General features: G+C 39.4%; 1 protein-coding gene across 1 annotated transcript in view; it reads right to left on the minus strand.

The window, feature by feature from the left end:
- Nucleotides 1–23,243, minus strand: part of NELL2 (neural EGFL like 2) — a 148,290-nt gene that overhangs the window by 23,499 nt on the left and 101,548 nt on the right. The window contains exons 14-15 of the mRNA XM_040551661.1: nt 16,642–16,764; nt 14,460–14,555 (exon numbers count right to left, since the gene is read on the minus strand). Of these exons, the coding sequence (XP_040407595.1) occupies nt 14,460–14,555; nt 16,642–16,764 (219 nt within the window). The remainder of the gene's footprint in view (nt 1–14,459; nt 14,556–16,641; nt 16,765–23,243) is intronic.

Genomic DNA, 23,243 nt, shown 5'->3' on the forward strand with positions numbered 1-23,243 from the left:
CTGAGCTTGGTCTTCTCTTTAAGTCTTCTATCCTTTAGAAGAGTGCATAATTTTAAAACATTCTTACTTACATCTTACCAGCAACTTGTCACCATGACTGTCGTATGTATACTACATACCCCTGACCCGGAAGTGTTCAAGACCAGGCTGGATGGGGCTTTGGGCAACCTGGTCTGGTGGGAGGTGTCCCTGCCCATGGCAGGGGGTTGGAACTGGGTGGGCTTTGAGGTCCCTTCCAACCCAAACCATTCTGGGATTCTATGACCACAAATTTACAGTGCCGCTCTTGAAGTGTCAAATCATATAGTGACTGTACACAACTGCTGAATCACAGAAGGAAAGAAAAAAAAAGGAAAAAAGAAAAAAAAAACACTATATTCTTTGCTTGGGCTATAAACATATCATTGGCATATATCTGCAGAGATTGCACACTCCCTCATGCTGACAGTAAGAGGAAGGGCTCCACAGGGATATGGTGCAATGATTGGCAGTGTTATAGATTTTAATTCCACTAATAGTTGAATGTCTCATAATTCATAAAAGAGAGACCCTACAGTGAGTTATGAAGGTCATCCTTATTTCCCTTGTATAACAGAAGGAAATTCTATTATAGTGCTGCCCAGCTGCACTATTCACATTCTATTTATAGCGCACTGTCTTTTAAGAACCTAACTGAATTTTCATGTTTTGTAAAGGAGATTCTTTCCCATAGCAAGTAATAGCTAAGTAGTGGATGCATTTCAATGTTTTTAATAAAGAACAAAACTTCCCGTCTCCTCAAATCTGTTTTGTAGCACCCTCCTTTCCTGGTTTCTCTCTCTCTCCCTCTCTCTCTCTCTCTCTCTCTTTTTTTTTTTTTTTTTTTTTTTTTTAAGCTGCTACATACAGGATTGTGGTGTTTCAACAAGCTAAAGAAGATATAAAGATAAGTACTAGCTGGCTCTTCAGCAGAGAATAATTGTCTTTTGCTATTTAAAACTGACAAGGACTCTGGGGGAAGAAAGAAATAATACACACCCAAGAAAGCATGTCAGGCAAGGAAAATGAAGGAAGAAAGAGACAGAAGGAAAAAGCAGCAAAGCACATTAAACTACAAAACAGAAAGGGTGAGGTAAGAAGGTTTCATGCCTAAATCCAGAATACTCACCAAACTCAATATTGGGTATTTTTGTTTAATTTCTTTCAAAGATGTATTCTGTGAATAAATCTAGGCAAAAACGTGAAGCAAAGCAAAACTTTCCAAGCTTCTACAGTCACTAGCCATTGTCTCACTGCTCATTTTTGAGCTGATTTTTCATATGTGAGAAAAATTCAGGTGATAACTGGGATTAGGGTGACCTCCCTTCCAGACACTGCAGCAAAGCAAAAAGCATTTCATTTGCAGAACCCTGGCTTTCCTGTTGGCTTGCTACAGATCTCATTTGTTTATTCTCACAGACAACTTTTAAACCTTCTTCTGCAATTTAATGAGCTAGCAGTTTTAGAGTATGTCCTTTTCGAAAGTCAAAGGAAAAGTATTTTCTCACGTTTTACGAATTCGCTTTGCTTCCCCTTTTGAAAAATACAATATAAAAACCACCATGTCTTCCATCAGATACTGACATATCTGAGCAGAGGAGCAGAAATAAAATCAGCTATGTCTTTGGATTTTTGCCACTGCCTTCTTTTACAAACCTTGTCACCTACTCAGTTTTCCCCACATCTTAATTTCCACATCTGTAAAATGAGGAGAAAGTGCCTATACCAGGACTCTACTTTTTTTCTTGTACATAAAGAGCTCTGTGTGAAAAGTTTTAAGTAACAGTGCTGATTCTGTTATGATTCTTGCATGGTTTGGGGAACAGGAGCTACCAAAGAGGCCAACTTGTTCTTGGGGGAGGTGAGAGGAGGAGCACTGAGCTGTAGAGACAAAAGCTGCACCCCCTGCCCTTACTCCCTCACCTACTTTACTGAGTACCATAGACATATCATAGAAGTCACAAGAGCACTCACTGATGGTAATTTGTCTTGCAATTTTTTAAAACAGAGCTCACCATGTAGACCACAAATGTTCTTGTTTTTTGTTTGTTTGTTTCTTTTGTTTGTTTGTGGTTTTTGTTTTTGTTGGTTTTTTTTTGTTCATTGTTTTTTTTGTTTGTTTGTTTTGTTTTGTAATAATATAATATTCCTACGTACAGTTTTGCTGAACTCTAAGGATCTTTAATTTTTCTGCATATTTGAAGGAGTGACTGAACACAGCACTGGTACCATGGCAGTTAACTTTACATCACTATATATGTTCAGAAGAGATATTTAGAGAGGGAAGAGCAGGAAGCTATTTTTTACACCAGCACATTGAATTTCAGAATTTCTTACATACAGCTCACCAGTACCATATATCCCTTGTTTGTAACCCATCTGCTGGCTGCATATGTCTGTTTTTCTGTAGCCTGAATTAGTACTTGGAGCATTGTTAAAATAGAGCATTCCTTGCAGGAAGGCTCATTCTCCAGGGGTTAGCTGAACACCTCTCTACTACAGTTTCTGAGACTGCCAATCATGTTTCCTTTTTTTGTTTTGAACTTCCTTGTAACAATAAATTTGAAGACTTGGCTTTTATTGGCACATGGGTAGCTGAATTTTTATGGAATTATTAATTATAATAATAATTCAACTGACGCTCATTATTCCTTTAACAGATTTTTATTGGTATTATGAAATATGCAGTATGATTTCTCTTCCGAGGGACAGTCCTTTCTGAATCTAAAGTTACTCTTAGGCTGTAAACATTACATGCCTGAGATATGTTTTTTTTTTTTAAGAATAAAATCCTGCAAATCCGTTAATTTTTTTCCCTGAGGGAAAAAAAAAAAAAAAAAAAAGCATGCAGAGTTTCTTCAAGAAGAGCCTCAGCAGAAACTCTGTTCAAGCATTTCTTGTTCTCTCAGAAAAGGAATCTTCTGAATTCTTTTGGGTCAGGGGTGAAAATTGAAACTTTAGCCAATTTACATTCTTTATATGAATCATTAGAGAAATCTCTGACAAGTCAAAGGGGTCAGAGATGTGATAGTAGCCCAGACAACCTGCATTTATAACCTATTATCTACCAGATTATTACTCAGACTTTGCATAGTGTTTATACTTTATTGACTTGCCAACTGATAAAGATTCCTAACAAATTTGGGATCTTCTTCTTACAGGATGTAAATGTCTGTGAGCTTTCATCTTGTGCCTGGATGAATTTTACCCTCTTCCTTCAACCTTCACCTCTTCATTTCAGTATGTTTGTTTTAGAGGGAGTGAGGGACACGCCCTTTGCCACCTACAAGCCCTGTGAGCAAAGCTGCTGCTGCATCATGCATTCTACATGGTGCTCTCTCTCCTACTTCCACTGGACTTCAGTACTAAAGAAGATGCCAAATAGAAGAGAGGTACAGTTAGAAAAGAGTTAATGCCTTTGCCTCTACTTAGTTCTGCCAGTGTTTGCTCTTGTCAGTCTGCCTATGTTTATGAGAGCAACTGATGCCCAATTAAAAAAGCAGAGATTGCAGTATTTGCCTCTTTAGTGCTCAGTGTTCCTTAAGATGTAATATATCAAATGCTTTGTATGACTTTAAGTTAGGCAAAGTCAACATATTTTTCATGAACACATCTAACTAGATTAGAAAAATGCATCACACTTGAGACCCTTATGTGGGTATAACCTTTTTTTTTTGGAAATTATCCCTATCTCAAATTTTATTAAATCATGGTACATCCGCTGCCTCATAAAGGTACAAGCATCAGTAGCAACTTGTTTTATTTTTATGCATGTTGGACTGGGCACCTATTCACCTAAAATACTAATTAGTTGTAGGGGAGGCAGATGATTTATGAATAATGCTATGAACATATTGTATGTTATAGTTCCTTCAGCTACACTCTAACTTAATGGGATTCTTGCTAACCCAAGGCCTGACTTCAGAAATGTATTAAAGCATAAGCAATTCAATAACATATTTCACAGCCCTTTTTTTTCTTAGTCTTGATCACAGCTACCATGGTCGAATGGTCTTGACTGTTAATGGCACAGAGTCAGTTTTGGATAAGCCCAAATGGACATTTCAGAATGACTCAACACAACCTGCTATTGTTGTTATTTCATAGAAATAAACAAGAGAAACTGGCTCACATGCAAAGATGAAAGACCAGACATGCGGTTCATTAAAAGCACATAACAGTGTATGTCAAAAGAACTACATCAATTCGTATCAGTTGAATACAAGGCCCAGTTTTTATGAGATGAAAGTGTGAGAAAGGAGATCAGTTAAGGAAAGAGTTATTTTTATCAGGTTAGCCTAGAAACCAAAAGAGATGAAGAGCAGGGCAGAAAAATAAGACAAAATAGTCATTCATTTTGAATTGCTGAAAAATGGTTCAAAAAGATAACTTTCTATACTTTTAATAAAATACCTTCAAATCATTACCGTAAACCACAACTAAGGAAAATAAGCCATTACATCAGCAGAATTCTAGGGGACTTTCAGTACCAGCTTTTCAGTAATACCCATACACCTTCAATCTGTCAGCACAGAACCACCTCCATCTCCTGCCCAGTCAACTATCAAGGCCATCATTTGCCTTCTTTCTTTGTTTCACTAGAGGCATCATATGAACAGAGCTCATGACCAGAAGAGATGCTGTAAAGATGATAGGTCCTACCCTCATGATGTTATGTAACTGGCGTACGCTTTGTTGGGTTAAAAACTGGCTGGATGTCCAGGCCCAAAGAGTTGTGGTGAATGGAGCCAAATCCAGTTGGAGGCCGGTTACTAGTGGAGTTCCCCAGGGCTCAGTACTGGGGCCAGTCCTCTTCGATATCTTTATCGATAACATGGATGAGGGGATCGAGTGCACCCTCAGTAAGTTTGCAGATGACACCAAGTTAGGTGCGTGTGTCAATCTGCTTGAGGGAAGGAAGGCTCTGCAGGAGGATCTGGATAGGCTGGACTGATGGGCTGAGGCCAGCTGTATGAGGTTCAACAAGGCCAAGTGCCAGGTCCCACACCTGGGGCGCAAAAACCCCAAGCAGCGCTACAGGCTGGGAGATGAGTGGTTGGAAAGCTGCCTGGCAGAGAAGGACCTGGGAGTACTGGTTGATAGTCGGCTGAATATGAGCCAGCAGTGTGCTCAGGTGGCCAAGAAGGCCAACAGCATCCTGGCTTGTATAAGAAGCAGCGTGGCCAGCAGGTCTAGGGAGGTGATTGTCCCCCTGTACTCGGCTCTGGTGAGGCTGCACCTCGAGTACTGTGTTCAGTTTTGGGCCCCTCGCTACAAGAAGGACACAGAGGTGCTCGAGAGAGTCTAGAGAAGGGCAACGAAGCTGGTGAGGGGTCTGGAGAACAAGTCTTACGAGGAGCGGCTGAGGGAGCTGGGATTGTTCAGCCTGGAAAAGAGAAGGCTCAGGGGAGACCTTATCGCACTCTACAGCTACCTTAAAGGAGGCTGTAGAGAGGTGGGGGTTGGTCTATTCTCCCACGTGCCTGGTGACAGGACGAGGGGGAATGGGCTAAAGTTGCGCCAGGTGAGGTTTAGGTTGGATATTAGGAAGAACTTCTTTACTGAAAGGGTTGTTAGGCATTGGAATGGGCTGGCCAGGGAAGTGGTTGAGTCGCCATCCCTGGAGGTCTTTAAAAGACGTTTAGATGTAGCCCTTAGTGATATGGTTTAGTGGAGGTCTTGTTAGTGTTAGGACAGAGGTTGGACTAGATGATCTTGGAGGTCTCTTCCAACCTAGACGGTTCTGTGATTCTGTAAAGGGTATCACAGGAGCGTAGGGAAAAAATATAGGAGCCAAAAGTTAACTTTGCATTCTCTTCTCCAGAACAGCCAAAGGAGATTTTTCAAAGACTTTCTAGGAATTTCAGATTTGACAGAGAACACATTAGGCCTGTCTGTCTGGAACAGTCACCCTGTATTACTGAGGATATTTCTCACTGTTAATCACCAGTCAGAAGTAGGTCAATATATTATGCTCTAACCAGTACATCAGAAAACTATATTAACAAAACAATGCAAAAGGTTGGCAAGTAAGCAACGTGGAGGTTCAAATTCATAGAATTACTGTTTTCACAAACTGCTTATTTGAAACTGAAGCAAGACAAAAGAAAAAAGAAAATGAATCAATGTACTTTCCAAGTACTGAAAAGACTTGGGGTCACCCCCAAGGTACTGGATTACATGTTTCATGGGGGCACAGCTAAGTATTTGAATCATTGCCCTTAGGCACTATTTGCCTACAGAAGTTCAGGAGGTAAAGTTTAATAGCTTTCACCCTAGGCAATAGGAAAATTACCTTAAGCTAACCACGCAACTTACTGTGGCGATTTTAGCCCTATTCCCTGCTAGTGCTTGTTCAAATCTCAAAGGTCATCTCATATTTTGAAAACATTAAAAAAAATTGCAACTACAAGAAAAGTAGAAATGAGATGACTGAAATACCGGTATGCCTTTGTAAGAAAATAACTCATAGCCATTTCCTGCTAACTTATTTTCGTGTCACCAAAGATTATATATGAAGATTCTTTTTTCACATTGCATAATTGTAGTTCAATGACAGGACTTCAAAATATAAAGGATATCCAAAATTCAGTATTAGGCTTCTGTATCAAGGTATTGGAAACCATCATTGTAACTTTTTTTTTTTTTAATGTAGAATTAGCTGTTATGTTTAAAAATGATACAGAAATTGATGATATAGGATGCTTCCCATAAGCTAGCCCATCATTTTACTATCTGCTTTTCCTACAGTAAGTGAGCATTTAAAATGGAATAATATAGTGTAAGGTCTAGCACCACTGAACACACTAGTTATATGCATTACCTTGATAAACCAAGGATAGCTCAGAGAACATTATTCTTGCCTGTGCAATCAGTAATTCACATGCAAATGAACAGTCTTTGAGAAGACCAAGACCGTGAGGCAGACCACTCATTACCCAGCCTGTGTAAGCTGGGTAATGACCTTATGTAATAAAGATGCAAGTTATAAAGGAAGATATTTCAGCATCCTCAGCAAAATCATTTCATTATTTTTAGCAGCTGGGTCCTGTCTCTTTCTGCTGAAATGGAAACAACAGAAAATATTAATTAAATGCAGGTGCATGCAGTAATTCAGAAGAGTTTTTACTTCAGAGTCAGCTCCTGCAAATAGAAAGTACAGTTAGATATTTGCTGTTGCAAGCCTAAGTTAAACCAGTTTAAAGAGGATACTGAGAATCCCATGTCTATAGCTACATTTGAGCTATGGCTAGAAAGACCAAATTTCCCAACTCAATATGCCACATGCCCAAATCTCCATAGGGCAGGATGCCAGCAGATGTACCAAGAAAATGGGGAGTACAACAGGTAACTCAAGGATGAGAAATAGCAGTGGCTGCCCAGGGCTAGGGAATGCACACTGCTAAGTCCAGCAATGCGGGGGGCACATCAGCTGCAGCATCCCTCCTCACTCATCTCCTCCCATATCAAGGGAAGGGTCTGAGCTATGTGGGGACCTGCCACCACCTCCTCAGCACAGCTGTGGTACCAATAGCAGCATGCAGCCCTGCATGCAAGCTGGATCTCATCTGCTTGCAAGCCACAATTTGGATTCTTTGCATTTTGTCTTGGGTAATTTTTATTTATTTATTTTTATTGTTTTGGCTTGCATCCAAGGAACAATTTTAAATAGCTTATGAACTTTGAAAATGACTTAACTTGAAATGCTAGACTAGAGTGACTCTAAAAGTCCTGACTTTCAGAAAATGATGAATTCCCCATTCACTGCCCTGTGGGATCTGTTAAAATGTTTTACATTACAAGTCAGGCTTAATTGCTATTTGCTTTAAAAAAGTTTTATCCAGGTTCAGTAGATTAACTCAACATTTTCCTATTTCTGTGAGTCAAAGTCAGCACTTTAATGTTACTGAAGCACTGCCCGCTGAAAGTATCCTCTAAGATATGGTCTTAAACCTGGCAGCCTTCCCAAAAATGGAAGCCTAAATTCTCTGGACACCAGGCAAGCAAGCCAGGCAGGATGTGAAAACCAATGAAATGGGGAAGGCATCACCTCTCGCTGCAGCTCTCACTCTGGACAGTCCACTTCTGCACTGTCTTTAAATTCACTCACCACTATTACCTTGCTCCCCTCTTTTGCAAACCATCATCTTTCTCTGGCTAGACTACGATCTGTTTAAAGGCACTCTTATTACTTTAGGTTTATGCAGAACATTGCACACTTGCACTATAAATTTGAGCCTTTTAACATTCTTGTTGTAAACTCCAATCCTACTCTCAGTAATTTAAATTTTCATTTTAAAAACAAAACTCAGTGAAAGGCAGATTCCTTAGTTGTGAAAGTTTTGAGTGTGGTACTTCAGAGGTTACAGACAGTTTCGGTTAGACTGGGGCCAAGAATTTTTAAGAGTTGTGCCAAAAGTAATTCCAGTTCTTTTAGAATTGGTTCAATGCTCTGTGGGTTTCAAATGCCATTTGTGTCACAGTTTTAGCTTCAGAGCCTACCTGGCCACAAGCTTATTGTAGCTGGTTTAGCTGAACACCACTGATGAAGGGCTTAAATGGAAACAATTATCTTATGATGCTGAAAGTACTAAAAAACTATTTCTTCCCTTCCCTTCTTTTTTTTTTTTTTTTTTTTTTTTTTTTAAAAAACAGTAACGTTAACAAGTTTTCTGGTTACTTTGACAATGCCTTCTATTCCAATACCAGTAAAACTATTTTCCCAACAACTAGGGTATCAGAATTAAAAGAATTTCTCAAGCTTCCTTTGGAACAGGAATAATAATAGTATTCAGTAATCTGAAGCCTGCTATTATTATGGCCAATGCACATGAACAAATTCATTTGGATTTGTTGAAAAGAGCAACAGTCACACATGCTAATTATTCAGCTTATGCAGAAAGTGGCACAAAACTATAGAGAGATCTGATCTGTAACAACTGTTTTGCCAAATCACTTGTCTGTCGTATTTTCGTATTTTGAACTACAAATGTTAAGGATAAAGTCAAGAATACTTTTACTACATCAGTCTTTTTATTTCTCCATGAAGTATTAATGACACTTTTTGTATTTTTTTGAGCTTTCCATATAGAGAAAACAACACAGACAAGAGCCAAATAATATATTTTTCCTTATATCTGGCCATCTCTGGTAAGAGACCTGAAAAAAGACGGTGAGCTCACATATCTTATGCTGACCATTTTTTTCATAAATCCACTTACACATTTAACTACACTGTCAGTAAAAATACAGGGCTAGTGTCAGTAATAATATAGGGCTGAATAAATGTAGAGTCTGTAGGTTAAACTTTTTCTCAACAGATCCTTTCAAACACAACAGCTTTGTGTGACAGTTTATTTTCAGCAGTTTGCCATGGCTTGTTTAATAGCAGGTGGATATCATAGAATCATTTAGGTTGGAAAAGACCTCTAAGATACGATTCCTTTGATATCCAAAGAAAGTTTCTTATCAGGAAATGAAAGTTACAGCCAATCATCCATAAAGAAGCCATATACTTCCAGCCAACTTGTTACAAAAAATACATCAAAACACTACTATAGTAGTGAAACTCTGCTATTAGATCTCCTGCATAAATAAAAGCGGTCCAGGGGAATACTCAAAGTACAAAATGAATGTGGGAACTCAAATGAGAAGCTGACAAACAGCAAGAATGCAGTAATCTTATACACATGGACTAGCATATATGCCTATATAGTAGGAGAACAAACCCACTGTTAAAGCTCTATCATCAAATTAAAGGGGAGTTACCATAACATCAAGGCAACCTAACAAAGTTATCCTATAACCTTCTGAAATAAAGCAGTTTTCAAACACAGTTTAAGACAGCATTTAAAAATGTCTACTGAAGAATTCATAATTTTGCAATCAAACAGGACAGCGTTGTCAGGTATTTTGAAGATGTTTAACTGGCACAAATATTTTCAGATTCCTTTGGTGGTATCAGCTGCAGAAGACAGTGCTCTACCAGGTTAACTACTGCTGTGCCTTGTAGGACTCGAAAATCTTTTAACACATATACAAGCCAAAAAATGCACCCCTAACATTAATTATGCCTCAACCTATTTCCTTTGGGAAGAGAAACAGTTTTCCCAGGTCTCATTTTTATGTTCTATTACCACTTTAAAAAAAAGAAGTGCTGGAGGTCGGTGTATCTGCACATGATTCTTACATCTGCTTCCTTGTCCCACTGATCCATTTCAACAGGGCATAGGCCACGATTAATCTAAAAGGCTTGCAGGGAAAATTCTAAAGCCTTGCAACAGCTCTGTTAACTGCAAGGCACTTCACAGTGAATACCTCATCTCATGAAAATAATATCTAACAGTACTAGCTGATACTCATTCTTACATTACTGAGGGAACAGCAGTTCCTACTGACACCCCAGAAGCACCCGCTCGGAAGCAAAAATCTCTATGAAATTCAATGCCCAACACCTAGTTACACAAAGCTTTGCTTCTCTTTGCCAAAGCTGCATTGTGTTTAGGAATCTGACATACCCTTTCTGTGGCAGCTGACAGGTGAAAAGAATTACAGCTATGCCTCTAAAGACAAACAAGCTTCTGGTTACTAATCTACCTAAACTGGTAGTGTTGCTGCTTGGTGTCCCGGGTGAATGGGCTTGCCCTAAGACCACATTTCAGTTTCAGGATAATTTTATCAGAAAATTTCTGACCTCTCCCATCAGGAGGCTGTCTGCTTCCTACTCACTGGTGCCCAGTCACTGCCCCTGCTCCTCTCCACTCCTTTGGAAGGCTCAGAGGAGCTGTGAGTCTCATCCATCTGAGCCTGATTGAATTTCCAGCTTGCACCTTTTAGCTTCCATGCCTACAGCTATAGCCAGTTCATCAGCTATTCACCCGAACTGGTGCAAAAGGGTCTGATCTCTTATTACAAGCCGTTCCCAACTGCAGTTTTGACAGATGAACGGTGGAATAGTGTAACTCCCCAGCCAACAACAAGGGCACCAAGGGAGCAGGCCAGGTCTTTGATAAATGGTAGAGAGCCTCATTAAAGACTTAAGGGAATGCTCTAGATACCAGCAATCCCAGCCATTTCAGCTGTGGTTTCTCCCTGTTCTGGGTCAATGGCCTGTCCTATGACACACAAGTCCGGCCCCATAGGCAAGACCTGAGCAGGGACAGCATCATCTCTCTCAGGCTTTGAGAAGAATATAGCCACAATATATGTGCAGTGCTGGTGTTTGGAACGGACATGGAAAAGGGTGAGGCACCCAACCAAGATGAACATGAGCCAGCAATGTGCCCTTGTGGAAAAGAAGACCAAAGGCCTCTTTGGCTGCGTTAAGAAGAGCATTGCCAGCAGGTCAAGGGGGTGATCCTTCCCCATTATTTCATGCTGTCAAGGTCATATCTGGAGAGCTGGGTCCAGTGCTGAGCTCCCCAGTACAAAAGAGACATGGACATGCTGGAGAAAACCCAGTGAAGGGTCTTGAAGACTATTTAGGGAGCAGAACATCTGTCATACAGGGAGAGGCTGATAGAACTAGGATAGTCAGCCTGGAGAAAAAAAGTCTGAGGGAGATCTTATCAATGCCTCATGGTGGTAGGGGAGCCAGACACTTCTCAGTTATGTGCAGGGAAACGACTTGGGGAGGGCAGGCATAAATTGTAATACAGGAAATCACATTTAAACATAATGAAAATAAAACTTTTATTTTATTTTATTTATTTATTTATTTATTGTGAGGGTGACTGAACACTGGAATTGGTTGCCCAGAGAGGCTGTGGAATCTCCAACCCTGAAGATACTTAATATCCAACTGGACAAAGCCAGGAGAAACTCACATTTGAACCTGCTTTGAGCAAGTGGATTGGACATGGTCATCTCCAGACGCCCCTTCCAACCTCATCCTTGCCACAGTTCTGAGAAATGATTTAAACAGCTACTAATCGATCTTTTACAGAAGGATGGAGTAAGAATTGATGATTGTATTTTCTAGGTTATTGCTGCGGTGTGGATTCGATATCCTATTAATTGTTTCATAGGTTCAGCAGCTGATATCAATTTTTATAACACTACATGTTTTAGGTGAAAAATACCAATAATCTTCAATAAGCAGTTTTTAAATATGTGTGGCATAAACAGAAATAAGTAGTATGTGATTTAAAAATAGATATGGCATCTTTATATCAGTCCTCCTCCCTACTTGTATGTGACTGCAACTAAAGATGTCTGCCTGAAAAAAATTTATAACACTTTTGGAGATAAAGTGACTGTTCAAAAAGGGAAGCTTCCAGCATAAATTATTTGTAGTGTGAATGTCTTGATCACTTCAAGCTTAACAAGAACTACCTTCATGAAGCTCTGCCACATTCACTGGGAGTAAGTAAGTGCTGTCTGAAGCTCAGGTTTTCCCTTATGGCTGCATGCTTCTAAACATAGTCTCAGAATGAACAGGGCATCTCTTCCATTTGTCACACTAAAGGTATTTCAGACTACGTGTGTTTCAAAGCCACGTGCAATTTGACTATAATCCCACTCCTGGACATTAATATCTAAATAAGGTGACCAGGCTTGTACCCTTTGGCTGACCACTGACATGATTTTTTTCACCAGTAAGAACAAATGTGATGTCTGGTGGACCTCCACCAGTGAAGCGGGGCTTCTCCATGTAAAACTGACCTACAAAACTGGTTTGGCGCTGCCAAACTGCCTCCAAATCATAGCAACAGTATCACTAGCTCTCATATATTGGGTCAAGACTAGCATACTAATCTTATGTTAAATACTGAGATCAGATGTTCAGAACATATAGTACGATGCTTCCAAAGGCATTCAGCTCTGCTGCCTGCCCTCCTGTGAGGTTCCTGAAGGGCAGGAAGGCCAGCAGTCTGGCTGCCCTGGCAGGGCAATTGAGCCTGAATGCACTGAAGCTAACTCTAGGCCAATATCTGAACTTTATGATTTGGGAACAGAGTGTACCTGGGCTCTCCTCGAAAGAAGAAAACAGAGACAGGACTTCCAGGCAACAATTCAGACAAGGAAGATCACCCTTTGATAGTGGCTGCTCATTTTGCCTATACAGACTAAAACAAAGATGCTTCTATTCTACACATTTCAGATAGATACAAAAAGCTAGAAAAGATGAATATGGGCCTTGAAATGATACACATTATGTTTAGCTGATAACAGCAGAATGCTGCAAGGAGCACGTGAGACAAATATTACTAAAACAAAGTAACTATTTTAATACTTCAGCATTATCTTAGCTCATAAACTGTTCCAAAAGAAACACAACAGTTACATTGAAGAGACCTTGACATCCTGCACCAAATTATTTCCAGTCTGTGAAAGAGTGAGGAATACCTGAAATCTTGCCATTTTGACATTTTTCTAGAAATAGATCAACAATCAGGGTACTGCTTTTCACGCAGCACCCCTCTTGCGCTCTGTGGTAATATATGTCCAGCTACAGCAGAAAGAAAACAATCTCATTTCTCACCTCTCAAATGGACCAGATAATACAGAATTCAGATCAGTCTGTGTTTTTCATTGAACTGGACATGTTTACAAGTCAGATGAAAGCAATACTTGCTCAAATGACCTCCTTTCCTCTGCTTGGAAGATTTATTGAAGGCAATATAGAATGGCAACAATAGTCAATCATAGGTGGCAGACTGCCCTTTTATTAGGCATACTGAAGCCAATTAATCTAAGCGAGCTTTCTCTCTTTACCTCCTGAGGGCACGTACTGTTAGAATGCATTTTAAAATTCTGCAGCAATAAATAAAGGTGCTGAAACTATTCATTTGAACTTTGAGAAATTATTTACAGGGACTCGAGATACTAAGTATTAACACTGTACTCTGCTGGGCAAAGTGCCTCCTGCTGTAATTTGACTAGATCCAAGATTTAAAAAATAAAGCTCTAAAACAAGGCTTTATTTGTACAGCCATCCTCAGGGACAGCAAGAAGAGAAAGGAATGCCTGCGAGAGGAGATAAAAGCAGCAGGAAGTCTGCCTTACACAGAGTAAAGAATGCTGAGTTAATCAAAGTCTTCAAATCAGGTTGCAAGGGAAGGTGGGCTAGCAAATGAGGGACACATTTACAGCAGAGAAGTAATCAGTTATTGGGACTTAAATCTAGATGTCAAATTATCTGCCATTTATAAGAGATACCAAAGATCATTTGAGGTGAAAAGCAAGTCTATAATATTCTTATTAATTATGAAACATCAAAACCCAAGACATCTTAATTCATGTTCTCATTTTTCCAGTCCATGTGTTTCTAATTAGAACTGCTGTAATGAGTTCACTTGGGAGGCATGTAGGAAAAGTGAATAACTTTTGAGCAGCAGCTTCCTCTTTTAGGGCACACAGTTAAAACTCTCCTTTATTCTTGGATTACCTCAAGCATCCTTCTTGGATTACCTTCACCATAAATTCAATTATCATCTTACCAGTTTCACAGCTGGGGCCAGTGAAGCCTTGTGGGCAGGCACACACATTGGAAGCAATACAGGCTCCTCCATTCCTGCACCCATCTTTGCAAAATGCTGAAATAATAAAAGCACAGAAATTAACAAAGCTATGCTCAGTATCAATGCAGGTGTCCACAGGGCTCTGGCAGACAGACAAAATGCAGTCCCTGCAGCACTCAGCACAGAGGCTGCTTTCTCCTAAGGACAGAGGTCACTAAGGGATGGTTTATAGCCCCCCTGCCTCACTGGCCAGATGGGCTGACAAGCTACAGAAGGAGATTAGTGTAAATCATCTGAAGACAACAGCCCACATATGTACTTCTTCCCACGCACTGGGAAGCAGTGAAGGGCAGCATCTTCCCTTGGAACAGACTTCGTAGGGCAGTGCTGTTCTTCTATGCTTCCCAAATAAATGCCTGAGCACAACAGGCACAAATGAGCACTAAATCAGCTGGCTACCCTCTTCCTTGATTCAGAGACTAGATTGAAACAATAAAAATAGCAATTTCTCTCAAGAGATTCTGAAGAACTCAAAAACATTTACCATTTACAGTTTGAAGTCAATCCCTGGATTTGTTTGTTGGCACACTGCAATCTGAGAAGCTGTGCTCATGTATTTAGGCATTTCAGCTTTCTCCAGATATAGTTATAAATATGTGCATGCATTAAAGAAACTCCTCTGCTTGCAGAGAAATGCAGCTAGTTCTGATGCAAGCCACAGCAGCTGTTTGATTGCTCTGGTTGTATCTGCAATACAGAATGAGCGATGCTCTGGTCACAAGACCCTACAGAACACTGGAGGTGAGGGTAGGTGGATGAGAGTTACCACTAAGCACTCCAAACTCTGGAAATCTGGGCACACTGCTCACCTTGCATCTGTGACCAGCCATGGAATGAGGCCTTAAGCCTCATCTGAGAGCAGCTGTAGGTGTTACGAATTTGAGCTTTCCAGGTCTCAGTTCTGCGGCACCAGACTCGTGGTGTGAGACCCCCAGCACTGAGTGAGACATCTAAGCCTCCTTATGCAAGACAACCCAGAACAGCAAGCACAGCACATGAAAAGCTGCCAAACCCCCAGAGACAAGAAGCACAACCAGCTCCCTCTGAAGGACACAACCTAGCATCCAAGCCAGGGTTGCAGAGAATGGGATACATAGGCTCTGAGCCTTCTCCTGAGTACTGCATACCATCCTTTTAATATCAAAAAGGAGGGGAGGGATGCACTTCTACAGTGGGGACAGGTATCCCCTGAAATGTTAGATCTGCATTCAGTGCTGAAATAGGGTTATTCATCTTGTCTTTGCCACCTTTTTGTAAGCTGACACACCTTCACCTATGAGCTGCACAGGCTGAGCAGTGGCTGTGGGTTTGAACTTTCCCCAGCTAACTTCCTTTTCCCATTCCCCAGAGGAGGGAACACAGCAAAAAAGAGGGTATTCGCTGACAACTCTCTCTCTGCCCATGTGTTTCACTGGATGTGGCCTATGCTAAGGTGTTTTACAAACTGCTCATTTATGTGAGGAATATTTAGAAGAGTCATGCTGTGACTCAGGTGAAGGAAAAACTAGTGCTAAGATCATAAGAGGGTTGTTTAGCCATGATAACGCAGCAGCACAATGTATCTCTGCATCGATATCAATGTCAACTGAGGCCCCTTAGAGTCTGACACCTAACACATCAAGTGGATTGAGTGCAATTTCAAGGAATGCTGGGCATGCTGTTGCTGCAGTTAGACCACCTCTCATGTCTTGCCGGTTCACCTACAACTGCACTACCTTTCTTGTCAGGCATCCTCTACATCCTGTGCTAGGAGTCTGAGGACTCCCAAGGATTTGGGTCAATTTTCCTAAAAGCAGTAATATGACTTCTAATGTTTACCAGGGACTGAGAATGCCAGAAAACAGGGCACCACTTCATTTGCAGCAAAGGGTTTGTGCAAACATGCCTACCACTTTTCTCGTTTGCAATAAAAAGACACAGCATAACAAATAACTTTCACTTCATCCAAGCAATATATCAAGTGTGGACAATATAGGTCTCAATGCCCAGCCTACCATTTTGGCTGTCTTCTTCAAGGTATACAAACAGATATGCATTAACCATGACAAAGCACCTCACCCAGTTCAAGGCATGCTGAACCCCCAGGTTTTCAGCAGCTTACCTTTACACACAGTACCATTTCCCGTATAACCCAGCTTGCAGACACAGTTGTGCCCACCCACAGTGTTGAAACAGAGAGCATTTTCATCGCAGTTGTGCTGATTTGTTATACATTCATCATGCTCTGAAAAGTGAAACAAGAACAGGATACTCTTGAAACTTCACACCACAGCAATATAAAAGCTTTCTAGTAAGAGATTAACATTGTAGTAGTTAGTGATGACACAGCAATACGCACACGTAACAATGGGATAAGCAGAGTACTCGGTTTTAGGACATGCAACTACGCAAGGACTGTGTTGGAGCATAACTCCACTTTCATTAATGGAGAGCAATCATCCTTATATTTTCCATGTGGGCTACAAGATTCTTGTAAATATTCGCCAAAGAGATGGCTAACATACTGAAAATCCATATGCTAATTCTACTGTATAATTTATTCATGTAGGCTTATCCTATGCAGGATTCATACGGTTTCCTGCAGAAAGCTGACTAATGGTGTGTGTCACGTGCTCCAAGCTGCAAAAAATATGGTTAGCAGAAAGCTGGACTTCAAAATGTAGCCCTTGTTTTCTTTCACTTCAGTGCATACAAAGCTCTTTATTTTGGATGAGCTAAGTAACCTGGGAACAAAGGTCTGACTGCTCCTTATAGTAAGGCACTTTGGTCATGGTGTGCTCTGAGATAGAAATCCTCAGTCTGGTGACACGCTGGGGAAATATTCCTTTGGGGGAATAAATTAAAACTATGGACAATATGATTTTTGTGTAAACTTGAAATGTACTGTTTAGCCTGAAACAAACAAAAAGTATTGTGCAAGTGTTTTAACTGGTGAACGTTTTAATGTCTTAGTTTGTGATTTAAAAAAAAATGGAAAATGCAATTTCAACATGAGATGCTCTAAAATGTCATTTCTATATGTCACGTGAAATGCTCTAGTATATTCAAAATGCAGTATCTTAGTCTGTAGGCATCAAAATGAAATGTTTTCATCTTCTGAAAATATTCCATTTTTTTTTAATTAATACTATTCATCTAAGCATAAATAACTTCAGACTCCCTGAAATTTTCTTTTCAGGAAAACTGGCTGTTTGGGGAACATAAAGGTATGTAACTTGAGTCAGCACACATGGACCAACCTGCATGTGAGGTTTTCATAGCCGTCATTCTGTACAGGCTTTAGCAAATTTTATTAGTGCAGCTTACGGCAGTTCTGGCTGTCTGACACAGGTCTTAAATCTGGAATTGGATGCTCTTTCTTCCCTAGTCTTGGCTGTTACACTGCTTTGAATCTTCCCCTTTATAAAGAAAAGCTGAAGCCTGCACACACCCTACAGGGTTGTCAAGAAAATTTGTTAACATTTGCAAATCACTATGGAAGAGTTCAACTTGCTATTTCAATACTGGCCATAAACCACAGGAGTATAAAACTGGCAGAATGGCACATCCCTAGCCTACGACTAGATATAAATTGTCTTCTAGCAATGTTGAGTACCTGTTGTTTAAAAGAGGGAAAAATCACCAAAATGTAAATATACAATTTTAAACACTGCACAGGTTTGTTGTGTTGTTTTAGTTGTTGTTGTTGTTTGTTTGTTTTTGTGTGTGGTTTTTTTTGTGTGTGTGTGTGTGTGGTTTTTTTTTTTTCTTAATTTCTTTGTTTGTTTTGTTTTATTAAACCAACCTGTTCTCCCTCTTCTAGACAGGGTCTTGCACGTCTCATACCATCACCAACACTCTCATCAGCCCTCAGCATGGAGGCCCCGGCACTCACTGGGCCAAGTCCCTTACTGGATGCAGCCAACCACAGGCTGCAGGCCTCTGCCCTGAAGCATGAGATTTAATTACTTTGCTCTCAGCATGAATAACTAAAACTGTTGTTCACCAAATGATCCGGCACCTCAAATCCAGTTACAATATTTGACTCCAACCTCCTACCACAGTGAAATCTCTCATGCTGGCTGAAGCACTATGTATGCTAGATCAGGCCACAAAATAAAAGAAAGGTATGTCATGACCATGCAAATGAGGTTAAAAGTGTTTTCTATACTGTAATAATAGTCTGGCTTTCTAAGTTTGTGTTAATATTGTGATATTATTTAAATATGGTGTGCTATTTAATAACGTATATGTATATAAATATATATCATTTTCTCATTTGTCAACGTTTTATATAGCATACAACAGGAAAATATGGAAATCTGAGAAACATTATGCACTCAGCAGGCCAAAATATCTTGCAAAGCCATTATCTTGGTATCTCAGAAGGCAGGGTACATACAGCAATACATCACACTGGTAAACTCAGCTCAAATCACTGCACTTGGCAAATTAAATATCATGCTCAATGAGAAAGTGCTACCATCCACCCCATGCCTTGGGGATGCAGCAGCATCCCCAGCATGCACAACAGCTCTTTACTACGGGTAAATTAGAGAAAAGCAGCTGGGGGCAGACTGACACCAAGAGGAGCGGCTCTAAGGGCCTGCCCAGCGCATCTCTGAAAGCCCACAAGAGACCCACAGGCAGGGGAAGTGCTGTGGCTGCCCTGCCAAGTGAAATTTCTGTCAGTGTTCCAGTACAGTTGTGGATAACTCCATCTTGTAGTACTGGGGGCTTAAAGATCATTTGCACAGATGTATGGCCTTTGTAGGAGAAAGAAGATTCTCATCCTTAAATGCACCTTCCAAACATTTACTCTCTGGGCTAAGAAAACCTACTGAGTCTTTTAAGATGGACTTGCTTAAAGCATACAATACCAATAAAATTAATGGTCCATCAGCTAAATCAGAAAGCTTGGATTCAAAGATAACATGCTTGGTTTCCTACTTTTGCTGTAGGAAACTCCAGTGCTTCATATCCTCCTGTAAGAAAGCTCATGGAGGATGTCTGCTGACATTTCAGGAAGAGGGTCCAGCACAGCCATGGAAATAGAAGTGCAGGCTCTTTTGATACAGTTTTGGTTACATGTTCAAACTTGAGGTCTGTTTTTCTTTTAAACAAAATACTATCAATTACACACACACACACAAAAAAAAAATCATGGCCCTGATAAATGATTTTTGGATTGAAGATTACATGTTACTAGTTAGGGGAAAATGCCCCAGAGTAACAGGAAAATTTGTGATTCTATTAAAGGAACAGACATTTTAAAATTATAGGAATAGAAAAAAAATCAGCAAAAAAGAATCAGAATGTTCTACCTTCCACCTAGATTTGTTGGCTTGGGTTCGATAACACAGTTTAAACCATTTAAACATAGTACTTCATATTCCTTCTATACTTCTTCATATTTGCTTAATATATATTGAGTGGCACCTCACAGAGCAATCAGGCTGCACTGCATGATTGGCTCTGATATGGACTGATTACAAATGGTTAAAATACAGAGGAAAAATTCCTGCACATAGAGCTCTTTAAGACATTCACTCTTCTACTACATGGCACACTATCCACAACAATTTTGATGAGGCCATCAGAAACAGCTTTTGCCAGAATTCTCTATTAATAACAAGGTATGACTCTTCAGCTTTATTAAAGGTAGAAATACTTGATTGTAATAAAAAGGGTGGTGCTCTGTTGATAATTCTTTATTAATTCATGCTTAGTACAGGAAGTTATCTTAAATAGAGAGGACACTGAGGAGACTGAGTTCAGCAATCTCAAATACCAATCCATGAACTGTAGAAGAAGATAGAACTGTGCATTACAAAGAAGCTAAAAAGCAATTCCTAAAATAATCATTTAAAGAGAACTGTGAATATGGATTCTTCCACTTCTTAAAGTTCAAAAATATATAGAAACATTATTTGCATTATTTAGAAATGCCAGTATTACCCAGATATATTTCTTATGCTCTAAGAAGAAGCACTGAGGCCATTTATTTCAAGTATCTTTGGAAACGATGTGAAACACATTTAACGAATGTCCCATACTTATTTCAGTGCACACCATAATGATGATGGGGACATGACAGTATAACAGTATTACAGAGGAAAGGAAATAAAAATTACTTTTCCAGAGATATTTTAATGATCAACAAACCTAAATTTACATAAACATTCAATAAAGACCAAAAGCACTGGTTTTCAGTGATTATTTCTAAAGCTATTTTATCTAATATATCCAAAATCCATTTTGCACTGGCTAGGAATCTATGCTCAACCATGCTAAAATTCATAAAATTTCTGTTCTGAGAATCAACTGAAGTTTTAAATGCAGTATTTATATTGACTAAATTATGTCTAAAATGAGGTCTTTCTAGATACAAAATATTTTCCAGCTACACAATTTGTTATTGCTCCACAGTAATAATAATAGCAACAGTAAGTGCATATGAAAGCTTCATTAAAAAAACATAGAATGTTCATTATGACACAGACGACTTAGAGTTGCAAAAATTATTTAACAATGTAATTAATTCAATTATGTGCATTTGACTGTGCATCAAACACATTACACACACACACACGTACATACATATATGCACAGAAAGTAAAGGTGATGTGTCTTATTTCACAATACTATGTGGTTTGCTGGACAAAAACTTTATAAGATTATCTAGGGTGAATAACAGCATTCTCAGGAGATAGTACAGACCCACTAGACCTTATGATGTACAACACAGCAACGGCAGCTGGGGGGATCCGTTTTACTAATTTTATTACCTGTGCGGAGATGTTTGCAGAACTCAGTAAAAGTTAACATGCTATGAGGTGTGTCACCTACCTCCTCCTCCTCTCATTTTCCTAGTGCTGTGCAACATCAGCCCCTATCCTTCCTATTGTGTATTTCATTATTAAAAATAAACAGAAGATCTGTATAGCATTTCCCACTTGTGTACTGCAAGCCTTTGCCAACTTTGCAATGTTTATCTTGTGCATCCAAATTCTGCAAACATCTAAGAAAAAAAAAAAAAGAACAAACAGAATCCAACACAACAGCAAAAAGGAATTATGACTGAGCTGCATCACGTACTTATGGGTAAAGAATATTATGCTGTCAGTTTTTCCAAACCATTCATTACTAATATTGGAAAGTAAGAGATCACTTTTGAGCCACAGAAGTGCATAAAAGTTCTGAATTCTTGAACTCTAATGACTTTTTGTCACCTATCTCACTCCCATTGATTCAGTATAAATCCATAGATAGAACCATGGTGACCAGCTGACAATTTGATGTGGCAGTAACAGTGACAAGAGATAAGCATTACTTGAATTATCAATACTTAACACATCTAAATGCCCACTTACAGTTTATCTTAATTACAAGCTTCTTTTCCTCATACAGTTCATGTACAAGACAAAAATTAGTATTAATTATATAGGCAGTTTGGAAGACTTATTCCATTAAGATCATTAGAGAAATGACAGATGGTTAATTTCTTTAAAGAGTCCGTATTAGTTTAAACTCTAATTAGCAGGGTTACTTGTCTCAGTATATGCACACTATCTTCAAGGAGCAAATGCTTTAAAATTATTGATGACTATGCTACCATTTCTCTATATTTAAGTTACATTTTTGTATTGATACTACCCAATTCAAATATTCCCCAGTTCATTTTTCTATAGGTACTCCCTAATTCAAATGCAAAGTGGAATCCGTGCTTTAATCACTCATGGTTACCATCAAACTCCATACCCTTAGTTAACACTGAAGTCATTAATCATTAATTAATGACCACCAGCAGCTGTCCTCTGTTCAAAGCTGAATCTAGGGATACAAAAATCCAGGTCGCCCTACAATAGTCTATTCATTGCTAATCTTGTTAATTGATTGATTTTCACCTTCATCCACTCCCATATTTCCATCCTGTTCTTGGTCCTCATTTTCTAATTCTTTCTTCAGAAAGAAAACAACTATTTTTATAAATCTATGCCCAGAATTTTCCTATTTTTCCCCATCAATTATGTTTATAATAAAAATAGATCTGGGATGTGCATGTTCTATTTTCAAGGTCTGTTTAGAGACAATCCTGCTTTCTGAAATGCTGTTTCTGTCTGTAATTACTTAGTCCATTGTTGTTCTTCAGGGAGAACAGCTGCGATCATCTCATCCAGATGTCTACTTCTCTCTTTTATATATTAGCTTAGTCACTTATTCTATATTTGGTGTTAAGATGATAAAAAAGGGAAAGAAAGAAATTACGACAAAATCTTAGGAAGAAAGTCCAATTGGGAATACAGCCAAAATCCACTGTTCCTTTTCTTATCCATTAAAAGAAAGCTGCAGGACTTATTTATACTATAAAGGGGAACTATATTATTGGCAGTTATTGGCTAAGGATTAAAAGTAGCTACAAGACGCTTGAAGAAGAGAAGGCAAAAACATGGACCCACACTCCTTGCTCCACACTCTGTGAGGTTAGGAGTGCTTTGGAGAAAGCTCTGAGGTGGCTGCGGCTCTGAGGAGGCTGGAGGTAGGCAGGGATGAAGCTGGCATTCTGGTGTTGCACATGTGCAGCTTGAATTCTTTCAGTTTAAGTGAAGTCAGACCTGTCCTATTCCAGTTTAATAACTGGAACTGTGGGACACTGATTTACCTAAAAACAGTTCTGCATCAAAGTCCCAAATACTGATGATTATTCTGGCGGCTTATCACAAC

This window comes from Cygnus olor, chromosome 1 (genome assembly GCF_009769625.2).
Source record: "Cygnus olor isolate bCygOlo1 chromosome 1, bCygOlo1.pri.v2, whole genome shotgun sequence".
NCBI lineage: Eukaryota > Metazoa > Chordata > Aves > Anseriformes > Anatidae > Cygnus > Cygnus olor.